The sequence below is a fragment of the Halichoeres trimaculatus genome, unplaced genomic scaffold, assembly GCF_033239565.1.
Source record: "Halichoeres trimaculatus isolate MK-OKI-2021-1 unplaced genomic scaffold, fHalTri1.1 fHalTri1_scaffold_19, whole genome shotgun sequence".
NCBI classification, from domain to species: domain Eukaryota; kingdom Metazoa; phylum Chordata; class Actinopteri; order Labriformes; family Labridae; genus Halichoeres; species Halichoeres trimaculatus.
The window spans coordinates 12301521-12322921 of record NW_027437197.1 but is presented as its reverse complement, the minus strand read 5'-3'; the positions used below and the strand labels follow the sequence as shown (position 1 = coordinate 12322921).

General features: G+C 39.7%; 1 protein-coding gene across 3 annotated transcripts in view; it reads left to right on the top strand.

Moving 5' to 3' along the window:
* The window catches only part of LOC141808170 (partitioning defective 3 homolog B-like), a 199158-nt gene that overhangs the window by 106946 nt on the left and 70811 nt on the right, over nt 1–21401 (top strand). For all 3 annotated transcript variants that reach the window (XM_074694588.1, XM_074694587.1, XM_074694589.1), the window contains exons 19-21: nt 1606–1852; nt 12247–12357; nt 12466–12849. In XM_074694588.1, the coding sequence (XP_074550689.1) occupies nt 1606–1852; nt 12247–12357; nt 12466–12849 (742 nt within the window). The remainder of the gene's footprint in view (nt 1–1605; nt 1853–12246; nt 12358–12465; nt 12850–21401) is intronic.

The following is a 21401-nucleotide window of genomic DNA, read 5'->3' as shown; positions in this document are numbered from 1 at the left end:
CAGCATGACTAGATGCACTGAGTTGCTGCCACGTGATTGGCTGATTAGATAACTGCGTTAATGAGCAGTTTAACAGGTGCACTGGCTTATTGGGTACCCATTGGGTGTCTGAGCTATGCTTTTTAGACCATACTAGGGATGGGTACCTTTCGCACTTGAAATGTTACGGTACGGATTCCCAGTACCTGGCAACTGGTATCGGTACTCAACGGTGTACTTTTGTGTGTTTATGTGGTAAAAAATATCAGTTTCCTTTATAATAAAATGTAAATTCATTTCAATTTAACATTTTTATTCTTCAGTGTATAACCTTCCATTGCTGCATTTATGTCCAGAATGGAAAATCACCTACTCTTCCGCTCCCTCACAGTCGCAAGAATGCATGCCGGTACCTAATCATGGTTCCTTATGATGTTATGTGAATCAGTACCTGTAGGGATGGGTACCGAATTAGGAACTTTTATTGGTACTGACCGAATTCTGTCAGAAGTACTGGGTACCGATTTTATGCGAAAGGTACCCATCCCTAGGTACCCGGTACTTTTGACAGAATTCGGTCGGTACCTATAAAAGTACCTAATTCGGTACCCATCCCTAGACCATACACTATGAATCATTTAAACAGTGTCAAAATTTGTTATGCACTTGGCTTACTCAGAATCAGTACTATTTTTTAGTGATATCAGTTGGTTAAATTTGCATAAACATGTACAGGGTTTGTCTGATGGCTACCATGTATCTTAAGAGAAGTTTCCTAAATTTATTTCCTGTGGTCATTCTTAGTTTGGATCTCTTCAATAAAAGTCTAACCATGTTTGGCACATGAGGCCATGCATCTTTGACCAAAGGTTAAAACACACACATGTATCCACACGCCCAATGACAATTTCCATTCTGTTTGACAGTCTTTGTAATTAAGGCAGAAGTGAATAGCTACACAAAGCACAGTCTCAATTAAAGAATCTAATTTGGTTTGGTTATCTAATAAAATCTGACAAGTGATTCTTGTGTAAATGTGTATGTGTGTATGTGTGTGCACACGACTGAAGTAATTGAAGGCCAGTCTGTAGTGTAATGAGCCTCCACAAATTTAGCTTTGAACATTTTTTGCTTTCTTATTTCAGTCACAGTTAATTACTTCACTGTCAAGTTAATAAATCTGTCACTGAGATACTGAATAGAAAAGTTTCTGCATTACAGAGAACTTTTTATATTCTATGATAAATCACCACTGGCGAGTGCTTAATCATATTTTTATGTAGTGCTTCCTTTTTTATTACTATATTACTAACAAAGACCCAACATCAAGATATGACAAGAGTTATGTCTCATCAATCCAACCATGAGTTGTGTACTTTTCACCATTTAGCAAGTTAATTTACTCCTGACAGAGGATTAAATGGTAGTATTTAAATACCCTGGGCGTTTTTCAGTTATTTTGATGAATAATGAGGTTTGAATAGTTAAAGATGGAATTTGTGAATGACAGATGTTCAGTTGATGATTTCAGTTAAACATCTTATTGATAATTTGTGTAAGCCTTACAAAATGTTGAGACAGATAGCAACCAAGTTATCTTTTTTATTTTGTTCTCTCCAACATAAGACGATGATTCGGAGCAAAGTTCAGGCCGGGACACACCAGCAAGTGGTTCATCTCGCCAAGGAACAGGTGATCGGGTCGAAGAGAAAGGCAAAAAAGAAAAGAAGAAGAAAGCAAAACCAAAGAAGAAGGAAAAGAGCAAGGGGAAAGTAAAAGAAAAGGAGAAAGAGAAAGAGAAAGAGAAGAAGAAAGCAGTGGAGCCTGAGGAGAGTGAAAAGAAGAGCAAGAAGATAGGTTTTGGCCTTCTCAGGTAAGCTTGCATGTGTGTTTGTTGTTTTTGCTTACAGTATTATTGTTTTTAATTTCTTTTTCTTGGAGGAAAGTGATTCTCAACAAGGCTTGTGTTTTGTTTTTAACAGATGATATAAAGCCAAGCTCTGACACGGTTTTAACATTTCCATCTTTATTATAATGTGCAGAAAAAGAAGTCATGGTCTATTGTTACAATTATTTTCTTTTTCCAAAAATTACCATAATTATAGTTGCATAAATCTTTCCTCTACTTAATGTCAGAGATTTTCTAACCTCCATAAACATATACATTTATATTTGTCATAAGGGACTCATAAATGAGCACAGTCTCTGCTCTCCTCATGCATTTATACTACGCAGAAACAACCTACAAACGAGAACACTATGGTCCTTTTTCCCCCCACAAAAGACTTTCACGTGCTCACAGGATCACAAAGACCACTCTGAGAGTGCTGCCCCAATTTCCTTAAGAAGTGCTGAAATTATCTGTCGGACCCATTTCATGTGATTAACTTTAACACCATACCTTCCAGTGTGAATGCAGCAAGGCAGAGGCACAGCATGAATGGGGCAGAGTGTTCCAACTCTCCCATTTGTACCCTCTATCTTAATTCCCACCTAATGTAATTTTTTCCAGGATGGTAATTCCTGAAATGGGATTTCACATGACTATTACGTAGATGGAGATCTTAAGAAAACACTGGCATGCAATTTGATCTACAAAATACAGCCTCAGCCTTTCAAAATATACTTTCAATAGCACCTAGTGTGAACCAGAACGTAGTAAAACACTCCCAGATTTCAAAGTCACACTTAATCACAATAATTATATCTCAAAATTGCATGTTATTTAAAGAGAAAGTGAGGCAATTAGTCTAATGTATACTAATTTTACTCGACTGAGAAGGTTCAGTGCTCTTACTTCCTGAGTGTCTTCGTTTCCTTCACCTTTTCCCCTCCTTTTCCTCACGCTTACATCCGTACCTACACATTCAGATATGAGTGTGATATTTTTGTGGGGAGCAGAAATATTCCTTTCATGGTGTAAAATGTCTTTCTTTGGCAGTGTCAAAGGATCAGAGTAGCTGACTTATCTACCCGGTCTCATCTTTGGCATTCCTCCTCTAATGCAGGATCTTCAATCACTCCAACCCATCATCGCTCAATAAAGAGATGGGGCTAACATAAACTTAAAACACCAGCTGCAATTGTATCACTGGTCCGCGTAAGACAATAAAAGAGACCTTACAAAACTGTAAAAAGTGATGATAACAGTTCTCCCTAAAGATTTTGTTTCTGTCAGTGTGACTGCACCCCATACAACTTTCTGCTGACCATCAGCATCTATTAAACAGAGCTTCGAGGAATCAGTTCTTTTTTATCTACATAGTGCCCAACTACAATAAATGTTGTGAATGTGGGTAGTTAATTATAAGACAGCTTCTAAAAGTTTTTTTTTCCCATGTTGTGAATTTTGTGGGTTAGGCCGGCTGAACTATCAATATCTAGGAGTGTGTTATTAAATGACGACTGCTTTCAGCTGCTAATTTTATCAATAACTAATTGTGTCATACACTGGTTCCAACTCCAGCTGAAATCTTCACCAGTTTCACCACCATCTTAAAGATGCTATGAGGAAGATCTATTTTAATCGCACTCCCCCGCCACCTTGTGGCCTGGAGTCTCCACACACTGTTGTAAATTACTTTTAGTGAGGGGTGTGTTTGTTTTGGAATTAAATGGGATTAGATCGAAACAAATTTTCTTTTTTCAAGACAACTTTTTACTGGATTCAATGCGCAAAGGTAAGGGACTCAGTAGTACAGTTCATATCACTACGGTTTAAAACGTGACATCAAACAAACATTGTGGCAACCAGCTATATGTTAGCAACATCGACAGCCTGGTGCTCCAACTTATCTGTAGGCTAACGTGGCAACAAGTAAACACTGTCAGTTTGTAAGTCACTCTCCCGTTTAGCTTTCTTAAGCTTTTCTGTCCTTTTTCTGTCTGACAGTTAGGCTCCTGTGTCCACCATCACTACAAAACTAATCACAGAAATTGTTTTTGGCAGAGAAGAACAGACCTCTGTGTTTTATCTCTTTTCACTACTAAACTTCATCAGCCGGTGTGGTGTTGTCATAGAGACCTAGACGTGCTGTAGATCAATCTGATCCTGGACAACCCGAACTCGAAGCTAAAAAGTAGTAATTTGAAATAGCTTGTAACCAGCAATATTGGCACTGATGATCTCATTTTGATGTGTGGATTACGATCTGGCATATATCTAGAAGAAAATCTTTTTCAAGATCACTTTCAAACTCCTCACAGCTGCTTGAATAAATAAGGGCCATTGTCATTAAAATGGTCAAAATGTGTTGTTGAAGTAGGGCCTATCCTTTGCTTTGCATGACCTGTCCTTAAGATGATTAAAGCAGTAATATCTGTACATAAAACATGGACATCTTAATAATGCTTTGTATGGAAGCCTCTGTTCTACCTCAAGTGTTTATTTGCTTGAACCTAACTGTACTGGGCACTGTAATTAAAGTGATCCTCATTCCCTAATATGCAGCGTGTAATCCACTTTGCCCCTCTATACACACACCTCTATCAAACCTTTCATCTGACCACCAGCACGCCCATTACATCTTGCCTGAAGTACCTATAGAAACCAAATAATACAACCAAGAATATGTCAGACCTTCCTCTATACTCCATCTCTCATCAACATAAGAGGGCTTTGATTAGAGCACACTCATAATTTTCTCCTTTCTCCCCTACCCTTTCTCTGGCCGTATTGCTGTAACCTCGCTCCCTCTCTCACCAACCCCCACCACTCCTGTAATCTTTGCATCATTTCATTTTTCCCCCTCAGTCTGTTCCAGCTCCAGCTCCAGCTCCTGATCTGCATTTGATTGCATGTAATGGTGGTAGACTGAGAAGGCAAAATGGGGCTATTCAGTATGGTTGAGTCTGGACTGAGCTTCTGATTTTTCATATTCATCTAAGGCCAGATTTGATTGGTTGGTATCAGGTAATAAGGGATACTCAACCTTTCTCTAGAGTCTTTGGTTTGTGAGCAGCAAAATATGAATGTTTTTCATTGATTGATTTATAAAGTTTAATTACAAAGTTCTTCATTGGGTTTTTATGCAATCATTAGCTGATAAGACTTGGACTTCTAGTTTCCTGAATGTGCAACTGTCATCTGAGATCCTCCTTTTGCAATTGAAAGGCAGTACATTTTTTTAAGATGGTTGATTCCCTGACTTTGATAATGAGTCTGGGATGCGTGCACTGACCAGATCTGTAACCCCAGATAATGAGACATCGAAGATGTGGAAAAGGTAAATGTAGTCATTGTGTTGGTTTGTTCATTTTTTGTTTTTAAAGGAGAAGAGTGCTTTTTACTCAACTGCACAATTAGGCATCACCCCTTATTGCTAGTTGACACATAAAAGGACATGGTCTCGACAACATCATCCAACTTTTTTGATACAGAGATTTGAAGCCTATCATTGACAGGAGACATATCAGACATGTTGAACTCAACCTAGCTTTGTTTGAGTGAGGACGAGGCAAAGAGGCGACCTTAGCCTCTTTAAAAACAGCCACAGGGTGCTTACATGTCAAGTCTTCTACGACATCTGATAATTGAACCCCTCAGACAGTGTGTGCCGTTAATCAAATTTGCTATTTAGACCCAACCTGTTTTTTGAACCAGGCTGTCAACATGCTTTTTTTTTTTGTTGTAAGCTTTCTTGGCTTGGTGTTTATGAGTTCCTTATGTTTCTGCAGCCAGCCATAAACAGGCACTCAAAGAACTGTAATTTTCAGCACTTTCTCACAGGCTACACATTTTTAGACTCAGGCTTGCCGCTTGGTTGATACTAACATTACTAGTCAGTTAATACAAACTATTAGTTTTGTATTATTGTGAAGAAACATCTGGTAAACAGTATGTTGTGTCTAAGCTCCAGCAAACCCACTACTGGACAGAGCTATAGCTCTGTTTGATGACGACTGCTATGTTGTTGGAAACATGCCTATGGCGGCTGATATCTCAAAGCACTGCATGATTTTGCACATTTTGAATGATGAAACTGAAGGCTCGAGCTATGCTTAACAAATAGTCATGTGGACCCTAACAAGCAAGAAGGAAGTTGGTCACACATAACAAACAGTGAGGTATCTTTACCAGCAGACTCTGTGAACAAAACTAAATGAGTATTACATTATATAAATTGTGTTTAATGTGGACTTTTTTCTGGGGTTTTTCATACCTTTCAGGTAGCCGGCTAGTCAGAATTTAGATTTTAAACGAAAATCGGATTATTGGAACATCCCTGCTATTTACTCAGACTTTAAACTTTGACTCAGATGGTTTGTTTTTAATGTCCTTTATAGGGGACAGCTGGCCCTGTCATTTGAACTACTGCTGCCTGCCAGTCAGTTCTGCCAATCATCTCTATTTGTGTGTGTGTGTGTGTGTGTGTGTGTGTGTGTGTGTGTGTGTGTGTGTGTGTGTGTGTGTGTGTGTGTGTGTGTGTGTGTGTGTGTGTGTGTGTGTGTGTGTGTGTGTGTGTGTGTGTGTGTGTGCGTGCGTGTGTGTGTGTACCACCCTAGCATCATGAATATTCATGTGGTGATAAAACATGATTGGTCACACAGTCAGATGGCAGGCATATAGTTGGCTCTTGGTTGCTGTAAATCTTTCTTAGACCCCTTCGTGTGTGTGTGTGTGTGTGTGTGTGTGTGTGTGTGTGTGTGTGTGTGTGTGTGTGTGTGTGTGTGTGTGTGTGTGTCTGTGTGTCTGTGTGTCTGTGTGTGAGTGTGTTTTCTCCAGATTGTACATTGTTCTCATGTCTTTGTTCTGCACCAATAGGTGCATCTTTTTTGTTCATCAGCAGATCTGTAAGTGTTCTGGTCAAACAAATTGAGTAACACTTCGAGCATACACACATGGCACAACATACACATACACATATATCTACATTCATAACATAGCTAATGGGTTAAAAGTATGGTGACAGGCTGTTCGGTCATCTGTCCATGTTCTTTTTGTGTGTGTGTTTGTAAGTTGTGAAAGAGAGGAGGAGGGAGAGAGACCGCCTGTACAAATAAAAATATGGAAATCTATTAGGTGAGACTGGGAATGTACACAGTCTAGCAGAATCAAAAAGGCCCTGCCACTGCTGTTGCCAGTGTGTCCTGTTTATTTGGTTGTGAATGCGGGTCGTGAAGTGTACGTACATGCTGTTCATTTTTTAGTGTTAAATGGTGTGAATTTATGAGAATCTATGATAATAAATGCAAAGTTGCCAGCTTGGATGTTAGCTGGCTCTGCTTGACTAATCTCCATCTCATATGGGTGTGTTGGTTGGCGTGTGGCCTGGCACTTACAGATGCTTGTAGACTGTTTGGTAATGAACTCTTATAGCAAAATCTAAATTGCTACTTTTCTTTTCTTAGTTTTTTCTTAAAAAAAAAAAAAAAAAACGATATATAAATAGAAATAAACTTGAAACAAATAAGGAGAATGCAGCCATCAACCAAAATGAGTACACCATAAAAACTGAAATTGAAAAAAGTGTTTTCATGTTCTTTTTGTCAAAATTGTGTTATTAGTCTCAGAGAAGAAAAACTGAATTCTAAAACTCCAGATTAAGACTGGAGCGAATGGCTTTAAGTTCTCTGGTCCTTTATTTTCAGACAGGGATGCCTATAAAGCTTTCTTTCCTCATCCTTATGTCTATCTCTGAAAGTGGTCTTAATGTATCACATTAGAATTTATGTCCTCCATCATATGTGCTGCTGGCCGTCAGTTGGCCTTTCCCTTTAGCTGCCATCGCCAATTAGTCGGAACATCCCTTACTGTCGTTTTCTTAATTTGAAGACCAAGGTAATCCATAAAGTGAGGCTTTCATATTAGAAACAGCTTCCATTTGGACCTTTGCAACACCTCAATTAACGTTAATGTGATGCATTTTGTTTTGCTGCTTATCATGTCAGCTTTTAGCAACATAACCACCAAATCAAATTAGGTTCTGATGTAAGGGTGCACAAAATGTGAACGAGACGGGATTTAAGTCCTTGTATGTAGACAAAACCCAGTCTTTTGACCAGACTTTGCTTGTCATTGTTTCATAATTAGAGGGCACATGGTTGAAAGGGGAGAAGGAGCCACAAGCTGCCAATCAAACACCCTGACAGGAAGTCATTGAAGTGTCGCGGTCTGGTGTCATGCCTGCCAATCACAAGTGTGTGCATGTATGTCTGCTTGCATTTGAATGCGTGTGTCTTTCCTCATGTCCATCCAGTGTGTGTGTGTGTGTATGTGTGTGCTCGTGCTTGTGCTCGTTATCGCTGCAGACGTGTCAATCACTCATTCCCATCGGGATCCATTTACCAATGATCGCAAAGGGAGGCGTGTCTAAGGAGAGGGAGAGGGAGGGAGTGAGAAATAGGCAGAAGAATAGAAAGAATAGGTGAAGTGAGAGTCACAGATGTTTGCACTCATTTTCTGCTTGTTTGTCAGTCGGTTTTTGCCTCATGAACTATTCAGAAGCAGAAGTGTGGAACAGCCCCCTGAACACTCTGCTGTTCCCCATTAGGAACAAACACGTGGAAATCAGTGTGTCTGCCATGTGGTTTATTATTGTTAATGACATCTTTTAGTCGTTTTGGATGCTTTATCAATAATGTTACATACTCTTTGGTTAAAGTTTGAAGGCATGTATGAAAAGGCACACAGACGAAAGATCAGCAAATGAGTTATGAGATATTTTGGGGTTTTGTTTGTACTGATGTCATTGAATGTGAAACCAGCACAAAGATTTTAAACATTCTCCGTGGAAATGAAACATGCTAATTAGTGAGTTAAATTATCATCATATATTATCATTAGTAATATTTAATGTACTGAAGAGGCTCCTGTCACATTTAGACATAATGCCCCTCAATCTCTCTACTAAATAATAGAAAAGACTCAACGAGAGAACTGATAAGGTCGCAGATCATTAAAGAGGCTTGGTAACAGTATTCATATCAATAAAAATTAACAACCCCATTCCTACTTAGGGGTGTTGCACCATACCCACTTCTAATGGCTTGGGGAAATGAAACAGTAGTCTTAAGTAGATACCTATGAAGTCAGGCTGGAAACTGAAATACAAAGTCACATATATAGTGTTTGTATTTATAAAAAAATATGTGGACTCTTGTTACAGCACACTCATTTTAAGAAAAAAAAGCTTGATCTCCTAATGAGACATCAGACCTGAGTGGTTAGATGTTTTTCTCTCTTTCATTCTCTTAGCTCAAAAAGGTGAAAGCTCGGGGGATGCTTTGCTATTCTTCGAATCAAGCCTCCCTGACATGCAAAACAGCGACCATACACTATCCATACAGATCGTGGTGTTAGGTCATAAATATTCATGAATCATCACTCTGTTCCTGCTAATGACAGAAGAAGAGGTGATGAATTATTTTAATTTGCTGCTAATCATTGTTCTTACTCTGTTTCTTGTGAAATTAATGCTGCAGCTTTGTTCTTCTTGTATGTGCTGCAAGCATGTGAGAATGGTGGCCATGCTAAGTGTGTAACATTACCTTTCAAGGCATTTTAAGAATGTTTAAGAAGAGAATGGAGTGTCAAATACTGTCTAGATTTAAATTAAAGCAAGTAATTTGTACGAGCCAACGTGCTTAGTTTACATCTTTTATCCCCTCTTTAAAATCAGAGCCAAGAGAAGAAAGAAGAACAGCATGAAAGGAGGTAGGGCAGGAAGGGAAAGGAAAGGTTAAGTGCTCTGAGAGAAGTGTGTGACACCAAGAGGCCAACATGCCAAATGAGACAAGTAGATGAAGGGGTGATGGTGAGGTAAGCTATAGATAGAAGAACCAGAAATGAGGGTAACGAGAGAAAAGGAGGAGAAGTGCTGGGGTGAAATTGGAGGAAAAGGCAGTAAGGAAGTGAGGTGAAAAAAGGGTAAGTGAGTGGAAGGGAGAAAGAGTTGAAGTGAAGGGTAAGCCTGTTACTCCGTAGGTAGCAGTAATTAGAGCAAGGCTTGTCCCCTGTGAGGTAAATACACACTCACACTGTTAATGCATGCACGGTTATAGCCCTTCATTGCACATTGAGCCCCCCCTCTGCAGGCTGTGAACGGCCATTATAACCCCCCCTTCATTCACATTAAGCGTTTCAAAAAGACCTATTGCCTCAGCTCTGCATTTTTCAATATATTAGTGCACAAGCAGTCACATGCTTAACAACACAACGTCTGACACAAATCTGCACATTTAATAAAAATGACCAAAGATGTTGTTTGAATAATAAACAAGCTTCTAGATGTTTCCAAAAACTTCCAGTAAATCCAAATAAACTATGAAGTGCATGTTTAGGTCAATGTTTACATGTTAGATGTATTAACTAGAATTTGTTATTGTTACAGAAGCAGGAATTGATTTATTAGTGAAGCAGAACTAATAGAAACTGCATAACTTAAGTCATGCAAAGATGGATCCATGGATGAGTTAACAGATTCACAAATTCAAAGACAGATCTGTACAAAGAGACACAAATATGTAAACAGATCTGCAAATGTGTAAACAGATCTCCAAACTGGTACACAAATCTACACATGCGGATACTGATTTGCAAAGACGTACACATAGGAATGGGTACCTTTCACATTTGAAATGATACAGTATCTATGCCCATTACCTGGCAATCAATATCTGTACTCAACAGTACCAATTTTCTGTACTTTTGCGTGTTAATGTGGTAACGAATATTGGTTTGTTTGTTCAAAATCTTTAAGTGTTTCAATTAAACATATTTATTCTTTGATGTAGTAAAGTGCAATGCTGTGTTAATTTACTAATAAATGGGGTGTGCACCCTGATTGGCTCACTGGTTTATTTATTTATTTATTTATTTATTTATTTATTTATTTATTTATTTATTTATTTATTCATTTACTTATTTATTCTTTTTGCTGTCTGTCATGCCTTGCTGTCTTGATTTACACTTGTCAGCTTGGACTTCAAAGTACTTTCAGCCTTTTAGGCCAAAACCCTATTGGGTCATTGTTTGGGTCTTTATGTACAGCTTTGTGGATTTATTCATTCACTCATTCGTTTTATTAATTTGTCCCTTGAAGGGCGATTTGGTTTGCAGCAGATTTACATTTAGACATAAAATCATAGAAAACATACATGATAATATGAGCAGTATAGAAATTGGTGCACAGGGAAGTAGACTAACAAGGTGGACTTATCAAACCAAGCTGAGCTCCTGATCAAGGAGAAGGATGGGGAATGACAGACTACTGGTCAGCAAATATACAGTAGCTGCATAACAAGGTGCTTGATTTACAGGATGTATGTAAGCAAATGTGTACAGATTTGTCTTCTGGTATTTCTTCTATTGTTGTGTTGAAATTGGAATGATTATGCAGCTGTGGCTTAGAAGAAGAGTCATCATCTGTCAATCAGAATGTCGGGGGTTCAATCCCAGCTCCTACTGTCACATGCTGAAGTGTCCTTTAGCTAGAATCTGACGACGCTTTGTTGTTCAGAGGTGTTCCTACCCAGCCTCTGTGGGGTCACAAGCCAGTGTTCTCATTAGTGTCTGTCCAAACCCCAGTTAAATGTGGAGGATTATGTCAGGAAGAGCGTTTGATGTAAAACTGTGACAAATCAGCATGCAGACCAGGAATCAGAAACAAGTGATCTGATGCAGCAGCCTCCTAAAAAGGGAAAGCTGAAGGAAGAAGACATTGATATGTTTGTTTGTTTTTTCATTTACAACAGTAGCCATCGGTTTTCTTTCACATTCAGTTTTGAATTTAAGCCTGATGTGTATTTGATTCATGGTTATCTTCAGGAAATAGAGCAGTAGTGCTGACCACACACAAACTGTATTGAGCGGTGTGGTTTCAAAATCCAATATGTGGCCTCTGAACAGGCCTCAAAGTCTATTATTTATACATCATCTTTTAATTTCAATTAGACTGAATATAGATAACATATTTACAGGGCTAAGTAACAGCTTTACATCAAGCCTCTGTCTCTGTGTCTGGTTAAAAGGCGTATTCAGTGTCTGTTCATTAATGTGCTCTGCTGCTTACCAGAACAGCAGGCTTAAATACAGTCACTCTTTATTCCAACTAAGCATATTTAAGTTGAACTTGTTTTCTCTTAAATATATTTACCTTTACTTCCCCTATTAAATTAACAGCATTGACAACAAGTTTTGTGTCTGTGAAAGGTAAAACAGAAGTTATGAGAGCTGGTGGGCACCAAATAGGACATAACTCTGCTGTTTGTACATATGATACTCACTTTATTGTCCTTCTTTTTGTACCTATCTTTGTCTCTGTTTAGATTTGGGAAGAAAAAAGATGAGAAGAAGGAGGCAAAAGCAGCTCTGCAGCGACAGAAGTCTGACATCCTGAGTGACCATGAGTTTGAGCGGATGAAAGAGGAAAGAGAAAGGTATGGAAATAACATTATCGTTATGGTTATCGTTAACATTATTGATCTGTTTTGCACCATTTGCAACACTTTCCCTGATATTTAAATTGATTCCTACCCGTCTTTTAGAATTGAAGCTGCACACCCTGAGCTGAGAGATCAAAAGTCCAAAGACCAGCAACTTGGCAGTGGGGGGATGCCATTCCCAGACGTGGAGGATGACGACACAGACCCAAACTATGCCCGTATACAAACCTTCAGAGACCGTGATATGGGTGCAGTGCCACAGCCGCTGTCTCAATCACCGCCATACAGTACGATACAACACACCTACGCCCGCACTCCTTCTCCTCAAGGCCCTCCTCCTGCCTTCCCTGGGCATGGAACTCATGGCAACAGCCCAGCAGCTGTCCCTGATGACGATCACATCGATAGGCTGTACGCCAAGGTCAATAAGCAGAGGGGAGGAGCTGGAACTGCATCTCCTCCTGTTCCTGCTTCTGCCAATGAAAGGTAATGCACTGGCACTACAATGATACACTTAAACAGCACTAAATTAGCTTGATTTGATTGTTTGAGTTAGGAAGTTTGTCACACAGTGTTGTAAGTAACACTGTTCAAAGATGATAAACCTTCGGCTTGACCTAAGCTGGACTCCCTCAGGTTTCTCCTTTTCCATTTCTGCCCTGTTTTATTGGGCAGTAATTTCTTGCTGATGCTTCATTTTCCCCTCTAACCTGTCTATATCAGTGTATCTGACAGGTGTGTGTGTCTTTGTGTGAAGTGGTTGTATGTTCACAGGGTGGACTGCATTCCTCGCAGCTTAACAATCCTTTAACCCTCACTCTGTTGTCAGTCACTGACCACTACAGACATCCTCTCTCACAGACAGTTCCTTCTGCACCTGTCGAAGAGAGGCTTCACAGAGGTTTTCTCTGGCTCTATTTTCCTCCTCTGTTTTATTTCCTTTATGCACAAATCATTATGAAGAGTCAAGACCGAGCTGACCTTGACTTCCTGTTCAGCATTTTTATATGAGAGTACAAAAACAGTCTCAGGCTTCTCTAAAACTACAACCTACAGCTAAAGAAGGAGAGAACTATTGGCTCGGGTCCAAAGGAAAAGTCACCAGCTTGTGTACATGCATGATTGTCGGGTCAGCTCTGATGGTCAGCTTGTTGTTTAATAGCAGAGTAAGGGCAAATATATGTGGGGTTAGGTGTACAATGTTCATACTCATCATCACTCACAACTTAGATGATGAAGAGGTTTGTCCGATGGATTCAGTGTAGAATTTCTCCTGACAGTAACTTGATTTCGGCTGATGCCACATTGTTTTAGTCAACTTTTTTACTGTAGTTACTCTTTCCTCCCTTAATGTCTTGATTTTGGAAACCTGTGTCCACGGCCACTGCAGTCTTGGCACATAGCTCTATTCATTTATCATCACTTCCTGAAACCTGATGATGCAGACAGAAGAAAGTCCAGGTATTGGCTGACGGTAATCGATAGCGCCAAAAAAAGAAGGTAGTGTGTCAGCGCTGTCCGTCTGTGCGTGCGTGACTCTGAGCGACTGTGTGACAGGGTAGGCCAGACCGGTGGTGTGCCTGTGGGAGACAGAGATAAACAAAATCGCTAAGGACTCCATTCCATCAGCTCCTCGGCAGAGCTCTGAGGACACAAACACACACTCACACACACACACACACATATTGAAGGTAAAAACAAACTCAATGAGCCGCTCATACATATAATCGTGCAAAATGAATACACAATTATTGTATTAACGACTTGTATGAATTCAAAAGATGTGACCAGACAGACACAGCTGTGTGTCCATAGTGTGTTTGGTGATATTGATACTTACACCAACAGCTGAACTCAACAACATAAAACTTGGCTCCTTATAGCCTCTGCAACAGTCGATAGTTTTTATGTGAGTTCAGTTTCATGTCTGTTTCTTCTCACAGCTGACAATGACTTTGTCTGAGTCAATTTACATATAAACTCCAGGTCATAAAACAGAGTCAGATATATTCCCCAGAAATTTGTTTCTGGCTGCAGCTTGCAGTTCTCTGTGATTTATGAGTGTTAAGTGACTTTTTTTTCTTTAGATTTATTTTTATTTATCACTGGTTTGCTTTAAACAGCTCAATAATGAAAGGACAGTTATTCAAGCGCATAGCCCAGTAATATATCACACTGTCTGCTTCTCAACTAGACCACCACCTTTAATTCTAAAGGGCACAGCCAGCTCAATATCTTCTGCATGACAGAGTTTAATGCAGACTCATTTAGCAAAATCACCACACAAACACATGCATGCGCACACACACACACACACACACACACACACACAAATGCGCACACACACACACTACAATCTTGTTTATGTTTACACCACACCTAATATTTGTTTTAATCTATCAGATGGAGCTAATGTGCAGATATTTGCGAGCTGCTTCATAGATGCTTGGAGAGAATCATTTTGCTTTGGTTTGCTGTTGCCTAACTTTGAAGCAACTTCTGAGTATTTTTTTTTATTTAGGTGAGCTGTTGTTAACCAGGCTAAAAGATTTTAGTGGTTTAGAAGTCTCCCTTAAACCATGAAGTGAGGGATATAGCATGAAGATCAGGGAAATACAACTCTGACAGTGTGAGACATGACCTTGAACATATACTTGTGCACTTTGACAGATGGACACAGTTACACTCACACACCTGCATACTCACCTATTCTGTTTAACTATGCATGAACCAGACACATTAAACCCAGTTTAATTTCCTTTAATTTCCCAATTTCTACTTGTCACTATGTGATGTGTCATTTTATATGAAAATGTTCTTTAAATTAAGAGTAACAGATGTGAAACCTTGTGGGTATAATTAAGGGGTTCATATGAACCTGAAATGTAAAAAAAAAAAAAAAAAAAAAAAAGATCATTGTTAATGTTTTTTTCCTGGGGCCTTTTTTTCTACCTGGAGGTAGGGGCTTCAAAGGAGCTGCTTTGGGCATGTAGTCAGAGTCAGAGGTGGAGGTCATAGAGTTACATTGCAAAGTAACAAGAGAGACACAGCTTGATTTTTTTAAAATCATTTACTATAGGGGTTCTCTAAAACAGTGGTTCTCCAACTTGGGGCACTCCGGGGTTATGCAAGATTAAATAGTGTATATTGAAAAAACAGCAACCAAGCAAAATTCCTTTAACACAATTGATTCAATTAATGTTTGAATCCAGCATAAGTTTCAGTTTTAAACTGGTTACTTTATCCAATAGACACAAATCGTACAGCACTTTGCTTTACGTCTTCTTTTTGTTACGGGGTACTAAGCAGAAAAGAATTATCATGGGGGTAGGGGCTTGCCATATCATATCGTTAACGCTAATAACGGTATAATTTTTTTGACAATATGAATTTATGATTTCACAATATTTACAGTGCAGAGGTGCAATGACATCTGACGCTCCCTGCTGTGCACAAAGCAACAATGGCCAAGAGCGAAAGTAGCACAGCAGCATCAACTTTGTCCCCACATGAGGATTTAGTGACACTACAAAAAGAGGAGCTACCTCAGTGTTGTGGAGGTGGGTTAACTGAACAAAGTTCAGACATGCAGCAAATGTGCAGGAGAACTATTACCGCGAAGGGTGGGCACACCACAAACATGCTCCACCACCTAAAGCTGAAACACACGGCAGAATACAACCAGGCTATGAAGACACGTGAGGAGGACGTGAAAGGTACATTATTATCGGTGGATTTTTTTGCCTCTATGACAGACATGTGGTTGAGCCGAGCGTCCGAACCCAATATCAGCATTTCCCCTAGTTCACACACAAAGCGTGAGCGCAGCGCAGTTCTGCGGAATCATATCCAAATCATACTGGATGTGTCTCTGGAGCGCCACGCAGCACAGAGCAGGGCAGCCCCCAAAGTAGCTGGATACCCGAGACCACAAGTTCTCAGGAGAACCTTATGTTCCTGCAGGAATCCCACCCATGACAACAAACTTTCATGGTAATTAATTAGTTTGTTAAGCTTATCTGGCCCCCCCAAAACTTCAGCACCTTCAGCCCATGCCTTCTCCTTTCTGTTTCTGTTGCTCATCTGGTCCTCCTCCAAAACGTCAAATTTCCTCTTGATCTGACCTACCCACTATGTTTACATTTCAAGCTTGTGTAGTAGTAGTAGTAGTAGTAAATGATTGGAAATGTGTTTGCCAAACTGTGTGTGCAATAAAAATGCTGTCATTCAGAAGCAGCAACCATTGATAATAAGTTGTTTGTTTTTTTCCCCCCATATCGTCATAAATATTGTCATCGCAAATGTCCTTAAAATATTGTGATATAGTTTTGAGGCTATATTGCCCAATCCCTGATAGGGGGTACATCACTGATAGAATTTTGGAAACCACTGCTCCAAAACGCCAATACTAGAAAAATCAAAATTTATTTGAGATGTCAATTTTGTGAAGCTACTACAGGGGTACCAGAGGGACATTATCAAATCTAAATAAAAGCACAACAACACCTTTTTAGAGACTTGCATTTATTTCCATGGTGCAGCTATTCTTCCATCTTAGCACCAGGTTGAATGATTCAAGGATATGAGTAGCTAACACACGTAGCAAAGGCCAAAGATTTCAAGAGGATTTCACCCGTCTTTGCCTACATACACAATGCACACACACATACATGTACACATCTTTCCCCCCGCTCTATTTTTTTGTCTTTCTCCTGCATTTTGCGCTCACACACTGTTATGCATGTACAAAGCTAAGGTAGTTAGGATATCAAACACACACACTCAGTCCATTTTCTAAAGTGACCACCCAAGCCTTGGTTGAGTGCTGCCCTCGGTTTTCTTGAGTGGGCACCCCCTCCCACCCCTTCCCACTCCCACCCAACCACTGCCACTACCACCACCTAACCCTCCCAAGTGCCCCTTGCAGGTTACCATAACAACCACGACCTCTGGTACTCCACCTATTAGAAAACAGTCAGGCTGGATAGACCAGAGTGGAGTGAGCTTGAGAGAGGTTCTGCAGCACTTGAGTGTAGAGAGCAAATAACATCAAGAATGAAAGAAAGGAACGTAGAGAGGTTTACAAGAACATTCTGGATGGATGAAAATCCTTCAAGCTTAAACACAATTAGAAAACAGAGGGATGGAAAGAAGAGGCCGTGCAACAGATGTCTTTGCTTTTACTGTGACATGTTTTGAGACTTTGTCAAACAATATTTATAGTTTTCACAGTTCAAGGAAGAGGATAGTGTTTACACACAGCGGCTGCTTTTTGTGCTCCCACTGCTACAAAAATCACCTGCCAGCTTGGTAACTCTGAGTATGAAGCAATACAATTAAATGTAACCCCCCTCATGGAAAGACAAAGTTCTTGCTCTACCACTCCTCCAATCTTTGGGTTTTTCTTTGTGTTTGTTTTGGAGTTAGCTTGACTAAAGAGGATAAACATGCTTGAAGTGGTTTTGCCATTGGCTTACACTTGTCTCACCATCTGCCATTTCAGGAAGCTTTGAAAACCTTAGCTCTGTTGGTGCTGGAACAGCAGCTGTCCCATAACTGCTGTGTACTATGGAGTAAAAGTCTAGCACCAATTTTTTTTTCCAATTAGTTGAGACAAAGTGATGTTTTTAGAAAGTACTACACATGTGGGAAAATGTTAATCTGGTTTTTTGTCAGAGTATGTAAACAAAAATCACCAAATCTCAAAATAGGTTTAAACACAGTCAGAATAGTAAATAGAGGCAAGACACATAGTAAGGTTGCTTAGGAGAGAGTGTTAACTCTTTACTGGTCAGATTCCCCAATGTTAATAACCAGAAATTCTCTCCCAGCTCTACTACCATGAATTAGTCTAAGTACAATAACAATACATGATCACATGCTTTTAGTGCCTGCTAGGTCAGTGGGTTTGGCTGATATCATACATTACTCTCTTCATTGGGACAATTAGTGTTGGTTTGAGTGGGTGCTTTGTGTGTATTATTTGATGCAGCTTTGCTAGCGTTGAGTTGTTGCACTTGGCTGGTGAGTAAGAGAGGATACCATGTGAGAAAAAAATACTAATTTATGAATCACTTGGGCCTCATAAACACCCAACTTTAGTGGAATAGTGACAAAAAAGTTAGAACTGGCCTTAACTTATAACTTGAAATTTGATTCTAGGCCCACAGGTAGCGTTTGTTTGAATGCATCAAATCATGCTGAGAGCAGGAATAGATCCCACAAACATCCTCCGTACATGGAGTGCATGTACAAAGAGTTAATGTGTCGCCCCTGTTTACTAAAGACTTTTGAATCCTGAGTCCGTTTTTTTTTTTTTTTAGTCCGGAACTTAGGCACGCTAAAAATTAAATTCGATCCCATGCTATGTCAATCATGTTTGCACACTTGCTCCAAAACTTTCGTCCATCACAAATTTTTTTCCCAACAGGTTCAATTTTTTTTTTTACTTCTTTTGACAGCTCGACTATTCAGAGATGCTGTAGGCTCACATTTTCCCATTTTCTGACATATTTTCTCTACACATTTTGGGCAATGTTTAGATGATGAATGAAAAAGTGTATGCCTGTGTGACGGTGTATCTGTGTGCCTGTGTGAGTGCATGCCACATATACCTCGAACATACTGACAGCTGCTGCTCAGGATCGCTTGATGATTCCCTTTATCTTGTAATGCAAATTTTCACAAATACAAAATAAATGCATGAGATTCAGAGTGCAAGATGTCTGTGCATGACGGTTTATTTCGGATTATGGATCCAAAAGACACATCTGAAAAAAAATGGACTCATTGTGCAAAGACCTTAGCTCTGAACATCAGCCATGCAGGCAGCTGTGCTGCTACTCAACTCTACTCAATGAGAATGCCTTGCAGTCTTTATGACTTTTTATCAAATTCAATCAACATGAATAGACTCTCATTACAAAAATTGGTATTCTAAAAGGTCAGTATACATTGTGTCATAGAAAAAATAACTTTTGTTCTACTAATTTTGTAAACTAGTTTAACTAAACTTTTAAGTCTTTAGTTTTCCAAAAGATTTCTCGTGAACAATAGCGTTGGGAAGACAGTTTGATTTTCTACTTGAAGGCCTGAGAGAAATAAGTAGATAATGGAGCATATGAGAACGTACCCTGGAGTGTTTTGAAAGTAAAAGGAGGTAAAATGGAAGGTTAAGTGGGATTAAGAATAAAGAGGGAGGAAAAGCTTAAAAACAAGAGATGGGAAGGGGTGAAACAGAAGAGAGGTATGCAGAAGAAAGAGTCTGAATGTGCCAGTTTGTGGAGCTGCAGTCCATAAATTAGCCAGAGGAGGGGTAAAAAAGGTGGACAATGAGTAGAGAAGTAAAGGGTAGTGGTTGGCTGAAGTAGAAAACTAAACTATTATTAGAAAGAATGTGAATAAAAAGAGACAGAAATATATGAATCCCTAGCCAGAGTATGTTTACCATTGGAAAGAAGAAAAGAGTTTGAAAGGGTGAATTTGGGGTTGAAAAAAGAGATGAGTGGACCCAAACAATGTCAGGAATGTGAAAAAGAAGGGGAAAAAAGACAAAGGGATAAAGTAGCAGGCGACACAGAGGGCAATAAGATGCCAAGTGGAACGAGTAAAAACAAAACAAGAATGTGCAATGGAAATCAGGATCGTGGGTTTGTGAATGTCCGGGGCTAAAGGGGAAAATTAGACTAAGAAAAGGAGATCGAAAAATGATGCATAAACCAAACTGAGATTCTGGGAGTGGGGAATGTGAAGAGGACTAGAAGAAAGGAATGAGAAGTGGTAGTGGGCCAAGTGATGGAGAGCAGTTGAGAGAGGGCCCGAAGTGTGTGTGCGTTTTCCGGACTCAAAGCACTGGATTCAGCCTGGCTAATAAGGAAAAGCTCTCAAGAGGCACTTGTCTATTCCATCTCTTCCTCCCCCCTTGCTCTCTTTCCTACAATATACCCTTTCTGGGTCTCTGTTCGCCCTGTTGCACTCTCTTCCTCTCATTTAGGATTTCCGCCTCTCGTATTTGCACAAGTAGTCCTCAATGAAAAATAAATTCCATGCAAAGGACATCCGGCCAGGATGGAGCACGTACATGGTAAAAGGACACACGAGCACATAGACTCCGGCTTTTTAAAGGACACTCACATGCAGATTCAATACACTGAAGTGTCATCACGAATGTACTAATGCTCAGGTACACAACTATCATTGTGCAAATTTATTTTCCTGAATAAATGTTTCTCATTCCTACACTTGGTCTTGTACATGTGATTTTAAACTCCACTTGATGAATAATTGTATTCGATTGGAACGATCCAGAAACATGAAGCTGGTATATCTTACATTTTATTTGACAGATTCTGAATTTTTGGGGCCATTATTTTTGTCTGTGCCTTTACAGCCTTGGCTTGACTTTAGCATGATGCTACAAATACAACAGACAAACATACCACACACTACCAATGAAGCCTAGAATACAAGTGGCACCAAGTGTGTTTGTGTATGAAGACTTCCATTTATTACCTGTCACTTTAACCCAGCCCCCACTTTAACACCCAGAGAGAGCTGACTGTCATGCACATATCCTGTATCTGTATGTCACATTAATGTAAAATGTAAACATGAAGGCAGCTGCAGCTGTCACAGATATCCAGCAAATGCTAAATTATGCAACAAGAGCCACTTGACCAGTGCTCATTAACATTTTGCGCATGTATATACACTCACCAACTACTTTATTAGGTACACCTTGCTCGTAGTGGGTTGGACCCCTTTTGCCTTCAGATCTTCCTTAATTCTTCAAGGAAAACAAGGAGCTGGAAACATTGCTCAGAGATTTTGCTCCATATTGACACCACAGTGTAGCACAATAACTTCAGATTTGGTTGCACGTCTATGATGCAAGTCCCCCGTTCCACCACAGGAGCTCTATTGGATTGAGATCTGGTGAATCTGGAGTCCTAGTGGAGTTCAGTGAACTCACAGTCATGTTTAAGAAACCAGTCTGAGAGGATCTGAGTTTTGTGACATGGAGCCTTGTCCTGCTAGAA